The 14,537-nt window shown below is 39.9% G+C and overlaps 1 protein-coding gene across 1 annotated transcript in view; it reads right to left on the bottom strand.

Annotated features, from left to right (window-relative positions):
* Nucleotides 1–1,034: 1,034 nt before the first annotated feature.
* Nucleotides 1,035–14,537, bottom strand: part of snd1 (staphylococcal nuclease and tudor domain containing 1) — a 173,169-nt gene continuing 159,666 nt past the window's right edge. Inside the window, exons 23-24 of the mRNA XM_014004184.1 lie at nucleotides 4,360–4,404; nucleotides 1,035–1,949 (exon numbers count right to left, since the gene is read on the bottom strand). Coding sequence (XP_013859638.1) covers nucleotides 1,884–1,949; nucleotides 4,360–4,404 — 111 coding nt within the window. The 3' untranslated portion in view covers nucleotides 1,035–1,883. The remainder of the gene's footprint in view (nucleotides 1,950–4,359; nucleotides 4,405–14,537) is intronic.

The raw sequence follows: 14,537 nt of genomic DNA, 5'->3' as shown, positions 1-14,537 counted from the left end.
CCTTTAAGAGGAATCTTGTCTGCCATCTGCTGGACACATTTTGCTGTGCTCATACAGTATTTAGACGTCCTATTTTGCAAATGCTGCCTTCCTGAAATTTGGTATGCTTGTTTGTCTTTGTGTCTATGGTGTATAATGATGTGATTGTGATGCTGTAATTCTGAGTGTTTTATGTGCTGCAGAACAGGAACTGCTAAAACAGCAATTATGCTGAGTCAGGCTTGAATTTTAATAATCTTTTCCTCTTAAATAAATAAATCAAATCAAATCAAAGCAGCTCTTAAGGATAAAAGKTTTGGAGACCCCTGCACTAAACCAATGTGAGTAAAGTAAATTCAGGAGATTATTTCTTAGCACTTGTGTAAAAATGCTTTTACTTTCCCGAATTTTTGTGAACATTTTTATGCCTTTTACTTAAGGCATTTTTACTTTTACAAGTAGTTTTTTTTTATTTTCAACCTCTGGAAATTACTTACCGTATGTAAACCCGTGAAGGCATTTTCAATGTGTCCAAAAAAAAAAAAAAAAGTGAACCGCATGAATTGACCAAAATTCAGACAAACCTTATTATTGTGAGGTCCTGCTCAGAAAATGAGTTGTCAATGATTCTCAGCTAAAACCAAACCACATTTTAAGCCAAGAGTTGTAAAAATTTGTTATAGCCATCTTAAATGTTACAGACTAAAAGTTATTGAGAATTGAGAAAATAAATGCACTAGAAGAAAAACTATCCTTCACCTTTCAATAGTAGGTGATGACTGTGTTCAGACTAAACACTGTTTGAGCGTCTGGTTTACATGCCAACTCTATGGTGGGTGCACATCCATAAGTGTGGCGCGTTTTGAACATTTGGACGTGCATAACGTGCATTTAAAGTGGCAGACACTGGAGTAGAAAAAATCTGAACTTTTGCTAGAGCGTCTAGCGCACAACTTCAGACGTTGGATGCGTTTCTGAGTGCAAATCACATTCAGTCTGAACGCAACCTTAGCATCCAAACAAGTTCTTGGTAAAAACCMCTTTCAGTCCTTCAGTTTCCTTAGTTTGTTTATTTTTTTATTCAGCAGATTTTGTTTTTATAGAATGCAAAGATTCATGACTTGGAAACAAGTTCAAACACTGTCTGATATGGCATACAGAGACAGAAAGAGAAGAGACTGCCAGAGACAGGATCATAACCATTATAAGAATGTAAACTTTACAGAACAAGAGATGATAAAACGCCACATGAAGGCATCCATATTTACTGGTCATAAAAGTGTGACTTCAAATAAATGACAAAACACTCCCCACAAAAACATCTGTAAAATGTCACACAGATATACAGTAAAGACAAAAATAAACCTTTCCTTTTTTTAATTTTTGTCTGTGTGAATCCCCCCCTACTGTTATTCTCTAAAATAAATGAATTTACACCTTTTAACTTGTCACATTTACAAGAAATTTATTAGGGAAGCATTTGTTTGCAGAAAATCGAGCATTCTCCCCGAAACAGCCGGTCCATTGGAGGAAAGAGGAAAGCTGAAATAGCTCAGAGTGTGAAGAACATGACTGCCTGAAACACACTTTAGTATTAATAATTAGCATTCACACAAGAAGGTAGCATGGCAAATAACAGATTGGCAACAGTGCAGGTTGCTTGAGCTAAGAGAGGTCAATTAGAGGAATAAAAGGATAAATGGGAAGTTATTTTAAGACTTTTTTTTAAAGCATTGCTTGCTGGAGAAAATTAATATTTCTGCATGATTGGAAAAGAAGCCAGATTTTAGGGATGAAATGTCAAAAAGGAAGAGTGAGTGAGTCAATATTTGTTGTTTAAGTTCATCGCTTTCTGTCCGTGTTGGTCTTTGGAATGGTGTCAACGTGGGTCGCTTTTCCTTCCTTTAACGACTGTAGCCGAACTCGTCTGCGTCATCCGCACGGAAGTCTCCGTAGCGCCAGATGTTGAGCTGAGGGGGAGAAAGAAACACTTTACTGAGCACAGTTACAGGAAGCAGACGTGATAACCTGTCTTTGTTCGTTTGAACGAGGATTTCTGTAACTGATGCAGAACATTACACATGAAATGTTCAGGTAAGGAGAGTGTCGGGGCCTGGGCTGGGCCTTTTGCCTTTGAAACCTCTGAGCTGGCCCATTTCTGYAGGCCTAAATCTCCTCAGATAACATCCAGTCTATCACTTCTCCTGTTCCAACACAGACCATCCCACATCGCCTCATAAACCAACACAGGCATCCTCTAAATGTCGCCTTTACTACAGCCGGGACAAAAACGTGGATATTCATGCAAATGTAATAAAATTGTGTCTGTGTGTGTACAGCAGCCTATCTGTGTGGGATGGTTTTTTTTTTTGTATATTTTTTTGGCTCTCAGAGGCCTGTGCGCTCAGCTGTTAACACTGTGATTCATAGCTAATTAGCAACTGTGCTAATTAGCACTAGTTATTAGGATGAATGAAATGAATGAAGCCATTTCTCACATGGCTGTTTTTTTCCCCCTCCTCCTCCCCAACACTCTGAAAACACGGCGGTGACTCTGATAGTAATAACAGTCACTATTGTAATCACCTCTGACTGGCTTATTGTCTGAGCCTGCAACACAACCAGAGAGGAAATAAAAGCACAAAAACAACTGATWGCTTTAGAGTTTGATGTCATAATGCTGAACAAAGGACGTAAACTAAAACTGAGTTCTGTTGTGAAGTTCTTACAGTCTGCAGAGTCGACTTCAGCAGAACTTCTAAAACTGAGTAAATAAAGATGGTCAGATTCTATTAAAAATGTGTTTTTCAGTTACTGCTGCACTATACAGACACTTTAAAACCAGTATGTCTGTTGATATTTTGAGTTATTTGTAGCTGTTTTTTTAAAAGACAGTTTAATTAGAATGCAATTTTTCTTTATGAACACATAATGTTAGAAATACACGTGATTAGATTAAAACTGGATAACTGGGTGACATTCACAGGTGTGAACAGGGTGTTTGTATACATAAAACCACATTCTAGCACAGCTCCACCACCTTTATCATTTAATGTACTAAAGTCCACTTTTGAACCTTTTTTAATCCTCATTGTAGTTCAATCTGGGCATTTAGGGCTGTAGGTTTCCCCAAATTTTGAAACAATAAATTTCAAAATGCAGATTTGTTTAAATCAGAAATTTTGCTTCTAAAAACACAAACAAGATGGGATGTGCTTTTATTTTATTTATGCATGGATTGCAGGAGTTAGAGAACAATACAATGTGGGTTATTAGTGTTGATAAGGGTGCACTTCTGGATATTTAAGAACATTTACAGACCCATTATTGCCTAGTTTCCTGTGGCCAAATACCAGTACTTGACATTTTTCCAATTATTCAGTGAGGCCAGCTCCAGTGGCAGGTGGGGAGTTTGACTGAGGCAGTAAATTTGTCAACCAGTAGCACAGGTGTCACCAGAAGTGCTTAGRTAGGGAAAGTCTCGTAAAACTTRAGGAATAYTCATGATTGTGGCTGGAGGTTTTCKTCACAACCACTTTATTGTACATTTTATTTTCAAAGTACTACCAACACACACTGTGTCAAGTTGCAAATACGTACCGTTTTCTTACAGCAGAAAAAAAAAAATGGTATTTGGCTATTTTAGTTGCCCTTGTGAATACTGGTCATAATTTGTCACCAACAGTCATTGCTAAGTGAGATAAACATATTTTAAAGTTTGTTTAAACAAAATGCATAACTATGCTTCTGAGAAAAWAGTAAATACTTTTAGGCAAGTTATGTCATCGTTTCAAATTTCACATTTAAAACCCTATAACTAGACCCGTTTGACAGCTGCAGTCGTGTTATGGTTTCTGTTTACAATGATGTCGACACACTCGTGTCTATTTTGTTTTTCTGTCAAGTCCCACATCTCATTTCATACGTTAGGTGGCAATAATATGCTAGTTTGTCATGGATTTATTTTGGAAAAAGCAAAAGAAAAAGTGCCTGCTTGTCAAGAATTTAACGTTTATGTTCTTGTAGTTTGTAGCTGAAAAAAAGTTCAAATTTTAATGGTGAATCTTACAGTATTTTCTACATTTGTGCACACTTATTCCCTGATTGAGACTGTGCGGACAATCAACCATAAATTGGGTCCTTCTCTTCAGTGTAATTTACTTCCTTACAATTTTTATTATAAGTTTCCACACACTATTCTACCTCCAATTATATATCGCTTCAGGATTTTATTTTTTTTCCCCAAAATAGCCACCATTGTCTGACTTGCTCTCCAATATATGCTAGAGAAAAAGACTTGGTGTTGTGATGAGAAGAAAGGGAGATAATTGAAGAGGGGAAAAATAAAAGAAAGAATGTGGTTGGTATGAAGCTACTCACTCTGGCACTCTTGGCAGATTCTTGACTGTTCAGATACTCTGTCACCTGAGGCAAAAAGACATGAGTCATTAGCATATCACATAACTGCGTCACACACGGGTTTTTAAAAGATTACAGTGAATCAAGGCATTCTTTCAACCTGCTCTGGCCCTGGAGAAATTCCCTTTTAAACTTACCTGTAAGTTCTTTAAATAAAAGTTCATTTTTTTTTGTTTAAAGAGTACTTGTACTTCTTTTAAACACAGACTGAAGAGCACAGAACACAGACTGGTTATGTCACTGCAGGGAACGTGGAACCCACAAGCAYGGACAACTTTTCTGACGTCCCGTTACGGCTCACTTTTTAGGGTCACTGCTTTMTCCGCTGTGAGCCGAGCATCACTTTGTGCTTCATCCGACGACATCAAAGTCACTTGAGATGAGAGCATCTCCTAAATCCTCATGCCTACCAGCCTCGGGCCAACACCTCGTCCGTTTGTAGTAGCCATTTATAACCAAGTGCAGTTGTGGGACGCCATAAGGGAGCCATGAGCTAACAGGGGGCAAACCCCAAATTGTACTTGACTTTTGGAAAATCCCAGTATGGCAACAGAAAAAAAAATTCTTGCCTTAAATAATAATAATAAAAACCCCTCTTCAGATTTGAATGTTTCTTTCTGCTTGTACTACAGCCTGTCACGATAACAATAAATAGTCTCAGAAATGATCGCGATAAACAATATTGTTTTTAGACCATCTTAAACTCATAATAATTCTCCTCCGGCTTCATAAAATAACTCCACTCACAGCTACTGAAGCTGTAACATTGCTTCCCATCTCTATCCCAAAACAAAACTAAAYAAAATGTTTAAATGACAATGTTTTATTTAAAAGACTTGAGATAAATGCGACGCTGGTCAGTTAGAAGCATTGCAGCAGTGAGGAAAGGGTTATTTCTCTAATTTAGGCAACATTATTATACTTCATTCTCTGGCCGTACAGCGAGTACCTACAGGAGGCCAATGTGCGGTGTTGAGCATATTGACTGCTTCTGCTACAACAGCCATTTAGCCTGATTGAATGAACCAGTGATGAGTCATAGAGCAGGGGTGGGGGCAGAGGAGGATGGAGAGACGGCGCTTGCTGCCGTGGGTGCACTGTAAGTAGATGTATGGACCTTGGAGAGTTGGAGTGGCAAAGCGTCTGAGTGTAGCTGTCCTTCACTGTTCTAATATCAGACCACATTATGCACAAGGTCCATCAACACACACACACACACACACGCGCGCACGCACGCACGCACGCACGCACGTTGCTTCTACATCGCAACACAAGAGTGTCTCATTCGGTTCAGCATACTTCAGTAAATTTCATTTGTGTAACAGATAAATGAATTTAGTTTTCCTGCACATTATCATGACAGCAGAAAGAAATCGGTTCTAAAGAAAGAACTAAATCAAATTTCACTCGCAGCAAAGAAGAGTCCATGTAATGGGTTCAATTGTGCTTCATGTTTTGTCGCTGATTATAGCAGCAGATGAGTTGGCGTGCACACAAGCACCAGAACAAGCATGCCAGATGTTAAAACAGTCGAGTGGGATGGGGATGGATGGGACTCTGGAGTTTAATTGCTTAGCTAGCTTGTGCACATAGGTTGATTAGATAGCTGCTCTGCACTCGGCACGGCCAAGATAACAGACATACAGCTGGATCGTACAACGGCTGTGTGTGAGCACGTCTGAGTGTGTGACTGGGGAAAGTGCTGTGACTGCACAAGGCATCCATCAAAGCCAACTAAAGGAGAGATTTTTTTGGAAGGCGAAGGGATATGGCATGTTAATCCCACCAGGCAGATGTCACCATATGGAAGAGCCAGCCAATGATATTTCACAGACACAAAAGGCTAGTGATGCCATTTGGGCTTTGGACGGGAGCTCTCAGTGCCCATAGCAACTTCTGTTGTCCTTCCTAAGAGCAGCACTTGGAAGTTAGGTGGAGGCTAAAGTGTTGTAGAGGAGGGTCTCTTGTCTTCCAATATGTGTTAGCTAAAATCGCACACAAAACAGAACTGCATTTGTGAGGAAAAACTGGCACAAAGTAATGCTAATCTTTAGATATTCCACCTGCACTTTAGAGTTGAGATTGTGTCAATGCAAAATGTTCTGTGACAGATGCAGAGCCAAGAGTACTACAGTACAATATGCAGAAAAACACAGTCGCACGAACCCCCAACCCCCAAAAATCGTTACTCTGATCAGGGGGGTGCCTTTCCTGGCTCGCCCTAATCTTTCACGGTTCACCACGATTCACTTCAATGAACACAACAGCCAATCAGCTGAGCACYGACGGCGGCTGGCGTCTCAGGCACCGGATCCTTCTTTCACAATTCCTCTATTGACTCCAGTAGAGAGGCATAATGGCTCATTTATGACACGAGCACATGCAAAAAATCACCCGGCAGGGGAAAGACAAGGAATTTTTCCTCATTCGGCAAACAACTGTGCCTTCCAACAGATAAAGGAAGAAGATAGTGGTGGAAAAATAAAGGTGCGTTAAAAATGTCAGTAAAGATATCGTCAATATACTCAGGGAGGAAAAAAACAGATTATAGGGGATTGGGTATCAAAGAGCAGCTGGTGACAATGTTTGTCTGGATGACCCAACTGAGCTCCCATATGCTAGACAGATGCCAGTATGGTGAGCAGTGGCCACAGACACTGGCATTAGGTTATACTGATCAACTAAAAAGGTAAGTGTATTACATGTAAGACTTTGTTATTTAAGACAAAACTGCATGTTTAACTGATTCTAGTATTCACAACAATTTTGTTTCATCAACTGAGTTGATCTTGTACATTTAGAAACAAAATATGCATAAACACCACCAGCTGATTTTTATGCATGCAGGTAACTGACGGAAGCCTTGGTGGGAGACTAACAAGTGTGAGGCTTTTTGTAGGCTGAACGACAGGTGGTGTGGGCCTGGCGGTTTGGCACTGGTCGATTTGTATGACTGGCTGCAAATCTGCGAGAGTGAGCGCTGGCCCTCGTGCCTCGTCCAGGTGGCGTTCTGGTAAACGTGGTGTGAAAGTGATGGATGTGAGCAAGAGCTAGCGTGGCACTTTTTGAACAGGTTGTGTGCGTCTGGTGCGTAGGTGAGCTGCCTGTTTTGCTTCATTTTAAAGCTTACGAAAGTGATTTTGAATCAAGTGCGTACCAGAACTAATCAAGGTCTTCAAATTGTGTATTACACCTCCAGTTGTTTCCGGTGATGCGGACTGAAAAGCTACCCAACCAGAAAAGCAACAAAAGTTGATTTTTTTTTTTCATTTTTTTGCAAATATATCCCCCTGTTCTTCACAAAGAAGCTGCCACAATCAGCTTTTAGTCATCATCTGTTTGTTGCAACATTGCTCTTGTTTTTTTTTAATGCTGTCCAATCAGTCCTTACAACCATCTCATTTCATTCTACCCCTACCTGCAATTTAATCTCCTTTAGACTGCACTGGAGGCAGAAAACCCTGCACAAGACAGTTCATCATCAGAGCGTCTATGGGAACATAACAGCTTTTATGTTTGAAGCTCACACTGTTTCAAGTTGAGTGTACTTGGCTAAGAGACTGTCCTAAGAGACGTCTCTCACTCAACATGCCCATGCATGAATACTGCATGACAAGCAGAGGGGAGGCCAGGATTTTGGGGAAGTCTCTTCAGACGTGTCATCATACAAGTAGTGTGATGGGAAGGAGCTTCTCTTTAAGCACTATAACTAACCAAGGAGAGAATYCTTGAAGGCTTGTTGTGTGTGCAAGGGAAGAGGGAATCCCCAAATGCTGCTGAAGATACCGACATGCACAATGCCTACAAGTTCAGAGAAAAGAAAAAAAATCAATTACAAGAATTTGTTAAATGTGTATCAAATTTACACCGCTCTGAAAGTCTCGTGCATCAGCTGATTTGCATGTAAAAGTGTTTATTTGACCAATGCAGAAAAAAAAAAAACATTAAAGGAGACCAATTATGGGTCCTAGAAATTTTTATGGTATGTCTGTGGGCTATCCAGACCATGTTCATTCAATTTAATGCACAAAATAATTATCAGATAATAAAAATTCCCATTTTCTAGTTCTGCCTGCTCTGACTTCCGTTCAGAACAGCTGTTTATGTTAATGAGCTCTGTTGGTAACGCCCTCCAAAAATCTGTTGACATTAACTCCGCCCTCCAAAGCCAGCGTTTACGTTAGCGTGGCTAATAATAGCAGAAGCTCTGTTGTACAACCATATGAGACCCTGAGTGAGACCCAGAGGCAGAGTCGTGGTCGCAGCTTCTTTTTTTTCTCTCTCCCTCCTCTGCCCTATGCTCTGTTACCAGGGCAGGGAGCAGCAGTGGTCAAAATATCTCAGAAACTCGAACAAATAGGCTTTAACAAGGCTTTAATAAGCTARACAATAGAGGTACATGAGAAAACATGTTCATTACAAATGAAAATAAATAATTAAATTGTGTCCATGCCAGTCTCAAACTCTGGTCTCCCACTCTCTGGGCCAAAGCTCTACCCATTGCCCTATTGGAGGCTTGTTGTGAAACGAGCTGTGCATTGCACAACAACAACAGTGATGCTTTTTATACTGAGGAGGTGGAGCTTCACCCGGGGGTTGCTAGGTAAGGGGCTGAATGCAGATTCCGGTGGGTTGTCATACGGCTTGTGACATCACAAAATGACGGAAGTATAAAACTTAATATACATTAAAAATACATTTACTTACAGTAAATATGCCCCTGGGTGCATTTTTTTGGTCCTAGGACAGTTTTTTTAAGAAGTACATACCCAAAGTTGAGTAAAAAACCTTTAAAAAGTGAATTTTGCATAATAGGTCCCCTTTAAGACAACCAATTTTGTTTTGCTGGAATAAGTTAAATCACTTTTTAGAATCTCTTTTTCCCCAATAATAAAACAAACAATGAGCATTAAGTGCACACTGACACAACCACCCATCTGAAGAAAACTAGTTTTCATGTAGTTGCCCGCTGACACCCCCCCCCCCACCCCCAGCATGTCTGTCGGAGGAGATCAGACAATTTGAGAGGAACTAATATGACAAGCTTACCAGCATGGTTTCATATAGAGTTAAGAGGTCACACTCATGTAAGACGTGCACATACACTAAGTACACTCTCCAGATGGGCTAGAATTGAAACGAGTCTCATATAAATACTGAACAATTACTAATAAGAGTTTTACTTTTCCTTCCAGTAAAACCGTTTGACTTGCTTCCACACCCCTCCTCTGTCTTTTCGTCACCTGCAGGTGTGTGGGAAGCACAACGGTGTGAATCCAAGTGTGTGCAAGCATGTGTGTACATCTGTCTAAAGTGGAAAATTATTTGTGAAGCGGCGTGTGTCAACTAGGACATGTCAGAAAGGCCCTCACAGCAGTGGCGGCAAATGTCAGTGCAAGTATGTGTAGCCAATAATGAGGGAGCAGAAAATGTCCATTAAAAGACCCCATCTCTAACTTTACTTGTAAATTAGGTATTGAGCTGTTGGTGGGGAGAYGTCATGCTGTCACACAGTTGTGTAGCTCAGTGGGATGTGTGCGCGTGCTATTTTATTTTTTATTTTTTCCAGGATTAGAAGAACACATTTAGTGCCTTGAAAACTAAAGCAAAAAAGCTAAAAATCATTTCAAATGGTGAACATTTTTAACCAATGTTCATAAATGTTTTTGTTGACTAATAATTCGTCTAAATAGATCTAATAAATAGGACTGACAGCCACATGTTTCCTTTGTGGGTGGGGATCAAAAATGAGTGACAATATCGAGGTTAATAAAAAGCAGTTTTCCCATCAGGCCTCAGCTTGTTGCCGTGAATCTTTAGTATTAATTCCCATGAGCAACATAATCAACGTCCAAAGTTGTGCTTGAACAGTATGATAGCAGTAGACAACATGATACATGCAAGCTTTAATAAATGGAACAAGCCATCCCTGCAGGCATCCTGTGAGTGAACACAGACTGATGTCCGGTATGGATTCCCCACATCCAGCTAAAACTCTATCTTCATCCACAGTCACAGACTCCATTAACACAATTACACTGCTGTGCTATTAGAGCAGGAGAACTAAAGTAAAAAGTAATTCATGAGGCCATTTGTGTACAGAAAAAAAGCCAAAATGTTCTTCACATTTTAGGTGAACCTGCAGCTAAAGGAGTCTCCTCACAACTTCAGAACAATCACATAAAAACAACGGCCTGTCTGTGAATGCAGCTACAATGCAGAGAAAACTGATACAAAGAGGAAAAAAATAAAATAAAATCAGATTTCCCAGGGGGGCTCCTGGGTAATTAAAGATTTCAAGACTCATCTGTCGTGCATACTCTAAGGAGGCCACCTCACAGCTGTTTTCCTTATAGTCTGCCTTCTGCTGACACACTCCAACACATTGCATTTCAATAAACACCTTACAAAGGTGCTCATAAACATTGGATAAAATATGAATGCTATTGCTTATCTTAATCTTGTCCCTTAGGAACATGCTGGAAATGAGGTGTGGGTCGATACTGCGAGTTGGTGATTTATAATAAAAGCGCCAGTGAAAAAGTGACAGACACGTTTGTATTTGTAATCGACTTGTGATTAGCACACTGGACATCATTAGCTTGTAACACTAATGAACTTCACGTGCTAGCAGCGGTGTCAGTTAGCGGAGGTGACTGGACAAGACAGTTAGCACCAAGTGGCCTGCCACAGTTTGAATCAGTCATGTTGCTGGCAGCTGCTGACAGAAAACACTGGTGAAAAGCAGCCGAGCACAACAGATAGCGCTGCTAACCACACAGCCATCTTCCACTTGAGCTGCCATGACAGACTCATTACATCTTGGACAAAGAAATATCAGGTCTGGGTGCAGCTTTATGTAGCTGGTCAAAAATAGCTGCTGCAGGCACTTTCTGTGTAMCCAATCAAGCAGAAAGACAATATGTTTAAAGTCTATTTGTAATTCTGTTCAGCCTAGTACCTTTCCCCTGTGCTATAAAGGAAACGTTCATCGTCTCTGCCTTGTAATTCCACACTATCATTTCAAATGGTAGGAGAGACACTACAATGCAGTCCCACAGGGCAACATCAGCTGATTCAAGTCGCAAATAATCTCACATAACTGCATCTTAAATCACAGCTCATGATGAGGCCACTGCCAGATCTGATCTGAGCGGCTCTCTACTCTAATTCCTGAGGATTATTGCTCATCATTACATAGTACTGAATGACAAAATGCAAATTAGAACATGCAAAAGCCAAACAATGCTCTTTTCAACTGTGGTCYAGATGACATGCTGTAGGGATGTCAATACCAGCGTCTTGGCAAAAAGAAGAAAGCAAGTAAAGGAAGGAGAGTTGTGATAAAATTTGAGCCGAGGTAAAAGGAAAAACAAAAGGATGAAATAAAAGCATTGAAAAATACAGGTGCAAGTAAAGAGAAGTGTGATAAAGAAATAAGTGATCTGTGGTACTAGAAAAAACACTTCACTGGTGTTAAAACTGGCAAACAGAGAAGATAAGAAAGAAATTAGACTTTGAACAATGTGTGGACAAAGACATTAGGAGGGATGAAGAAAGGAGGAAGTGTGTTAGTGTGTGTGAATCACTGTGGCATGTTGCCATTGTTGAGGAGTTTGTGTTGCCAGGACCGTTTAAAAATGGCTTAGTCTATAGTCACTGTGCCTGAGGAGAGGGAAGCATCAAATCAGGATGTCATAAGTAAGAGCACAGAGGAACTAAATGTGTGTGTTTTTAAACAGTTTAGTCAACTCAGCAAACATTCTCCATCTTTAGTTTGCCRAAGTTATCAGCATTTCTTCTTTCAACAGTTTATAGTTGTTCTTATAGAATATTAATCAGAAATCCCATTACCTTCTGATCTATTATCATTCTTCCTTTAACTGCCAAAGGAAATCAATGCTTAAATTTTACATTTGTCCTTTTTTTCCCCCTTTGAGAAAATAGAAAGTCAGCTTGTCTACCCCCCCACCTCAACTCAAGCACAGCAGTTGCCAGCAGGGGCAATCAGACCAAATGACACGGTTGACACCGTTCTAAATCTGGCTGCCTCAGGCAACTATTACTGAGCCGCCGAGCTTTGCTAACAGCTCATTTATGACACCAACATGTTGATTACATGTACCAGTGGCAACTACTGTACATAGCAGTCTAAAGAGGACATCTTTAGTTTGCCAGGTACCACAGATCCATGTATCTTTGGAATCTAAACAAAAACAAACACCTACACTCAGTCTCCTCTGTGTTATCAATGTGAATGGGCTCTAAACAAAGATTAAATAGTGGAGAAACAAAGGGATGCAGGAAGACCATAGTTGCAGGCAATAACCATAACCAAGTCTAGTTACAAACCAGGAAAAGTAGCTGCGTTTCCATTGACCATGAAAATGTGCAAATCAGAATTTCGAAAATAAATTTGCTCATTGGAAACACAGTTTCGAAAAAAAAAATTAAGTTTTTTGACAAAATGTTTTTGCGCTAGGATGAGGTGGTTTTTCGGTCGTATCGAAATTGGTGTTTTTCGCATCACAGGAGTCACGTGATCAACAACCGGCTGTTTCTACTGGCGAAAAAGACGACGATGAAGAAGATAACAGGAAGTAGAAATAGTAGTAATATCATAGAAGTAGTAAAAAATAGTAAACTCACCGACTACAATTCCCCAAAAACACAGCATACGTAGCCGCTCCCAAGTAGGGAATTGTTGCTGGAAAGCCTCGATAAAAGACGCCGACGTCTCCTCTGATGATGAGCGCTAGTGTTGCGGTAGCAACATGCTATGTGTTTACATCCATCGCCGCCATGTTTGTAATGACTTATTGCGAGAAGAAACATTCACGCGAGACTTTAATAGCATTTCTTAGTTAATGGAAGCACCGCAGTTGCGAAACTGTGTTTTTTCGACGTTAACAGAATATCGAAAAAGTTTTGCGCATATTTGCAATGGAAATGCAGTTTATGACTGCATCTAACATAAACTACATAATCCTTCTGTTTTAATAATTATATCACTCTCAAAATAAAAATTTTCACAGTGAAATCCCAATCAGACCATAGTTTTATATAGAATGTTATTTACTCGTCATGTTATAGTTGTTTCTGTTTCAATCTTAGTTTAATTCTGTTCTCCTTAAAAGCCAGCAGAAGGCTTAGGATCATCACTTCAGCTCGACTTTCATACTGCTTGTTTCTCGCTGTGAAACTGCGAAACAATAGCTGCCTACATGGTGTGTGCCATGTGAGCATTTACTAAAATATGGCATGAGGAGGAAAAGCACTTGAAAAGGAAATAAAGTCCAAATGGATGAATATCCATCCCTGCTCTCACTCTTTTGGGACAATGCCACCCTCAAAGACTGGTGTTAACCTTCAGTGCACTTATGACTGACTATTAATGGCCGCTCAAGTGCCAATGAACATTACAACCCATCTGTTATATAATGCTTTAGAACTTGAGCACAGATTACAGTGACCATGTTTCAATCCGACTGGATAAAGAGCAGAGAGAGAGTCACTTTTACAAGGGGACTGATAGTCTGGATGAGTGAAAGAGGGTGTAAAGTTAGAAAGTTTGCATGCTGCACTAGCAAAGGCTAAAAGAGATGAAGAATGAGGCACTGATCCAGAGGGCAGCTAAAGGTTATATCTTAAAACATTTTTTGGCTGTTGCTCCTGCAGGACAGTATTTTTTGTTGTGGCACCCACAGCAGGTGTCGTGCTGCTCATGAATCTCTAAGCCAGCGTGCATCTTGGAAACAAATGAGTCTACCTTCACACAACTACTGTAGATCACTGAGGCAACTATTCAACTAAGTAAAAGCCGTAACGGTAAATTCAAGCATCTGACACAGCAAACAATAGCTTATCTATACTAGTTTATCAATAGTGACTTTATAACAGAGAAATCATTTCAGAGCTCAGTGTTGGAGTTCAGAAAACTTTTACATCTCTAAAAACAGCTTTTAAATGAAAAACTGTCACTAAATGTTGGCATGATTCTTACCTTTAACAGCCAGCTTTTATCTGTGCATTTCAAATACAGTGGTTTGCAAAAGTATTCATACCCCTTGAACTTTTCCATATTTTGTCACATTACAACCACAAACATAAATATATTTCACTGGAATTTAATGTGAAAG

Source organism: Austrofundulus limnaeus, unplaced genomic scaffold (assembly GCF_001266775.1).
Source record: "Austrofundulus limnaeus strain Quisiro unplaced genomic scaffold, Austrofundulus_limnaeus-1.0 Scaffold22, whole genome shotgun sequence".
Classification (NCBI taxonomy): domain Eukaryota; kingdom Metazoa; phylum Chordata; class Actinopteri; order Cyprinodontiformes; family Rivulidae; genus Austrofundulus; species Austrofundulus limnaeus.
Note: the sequence above shows the minus strand (reverse complement) of the source record. Positions and strands in the feature narration are given on the sequence as shown.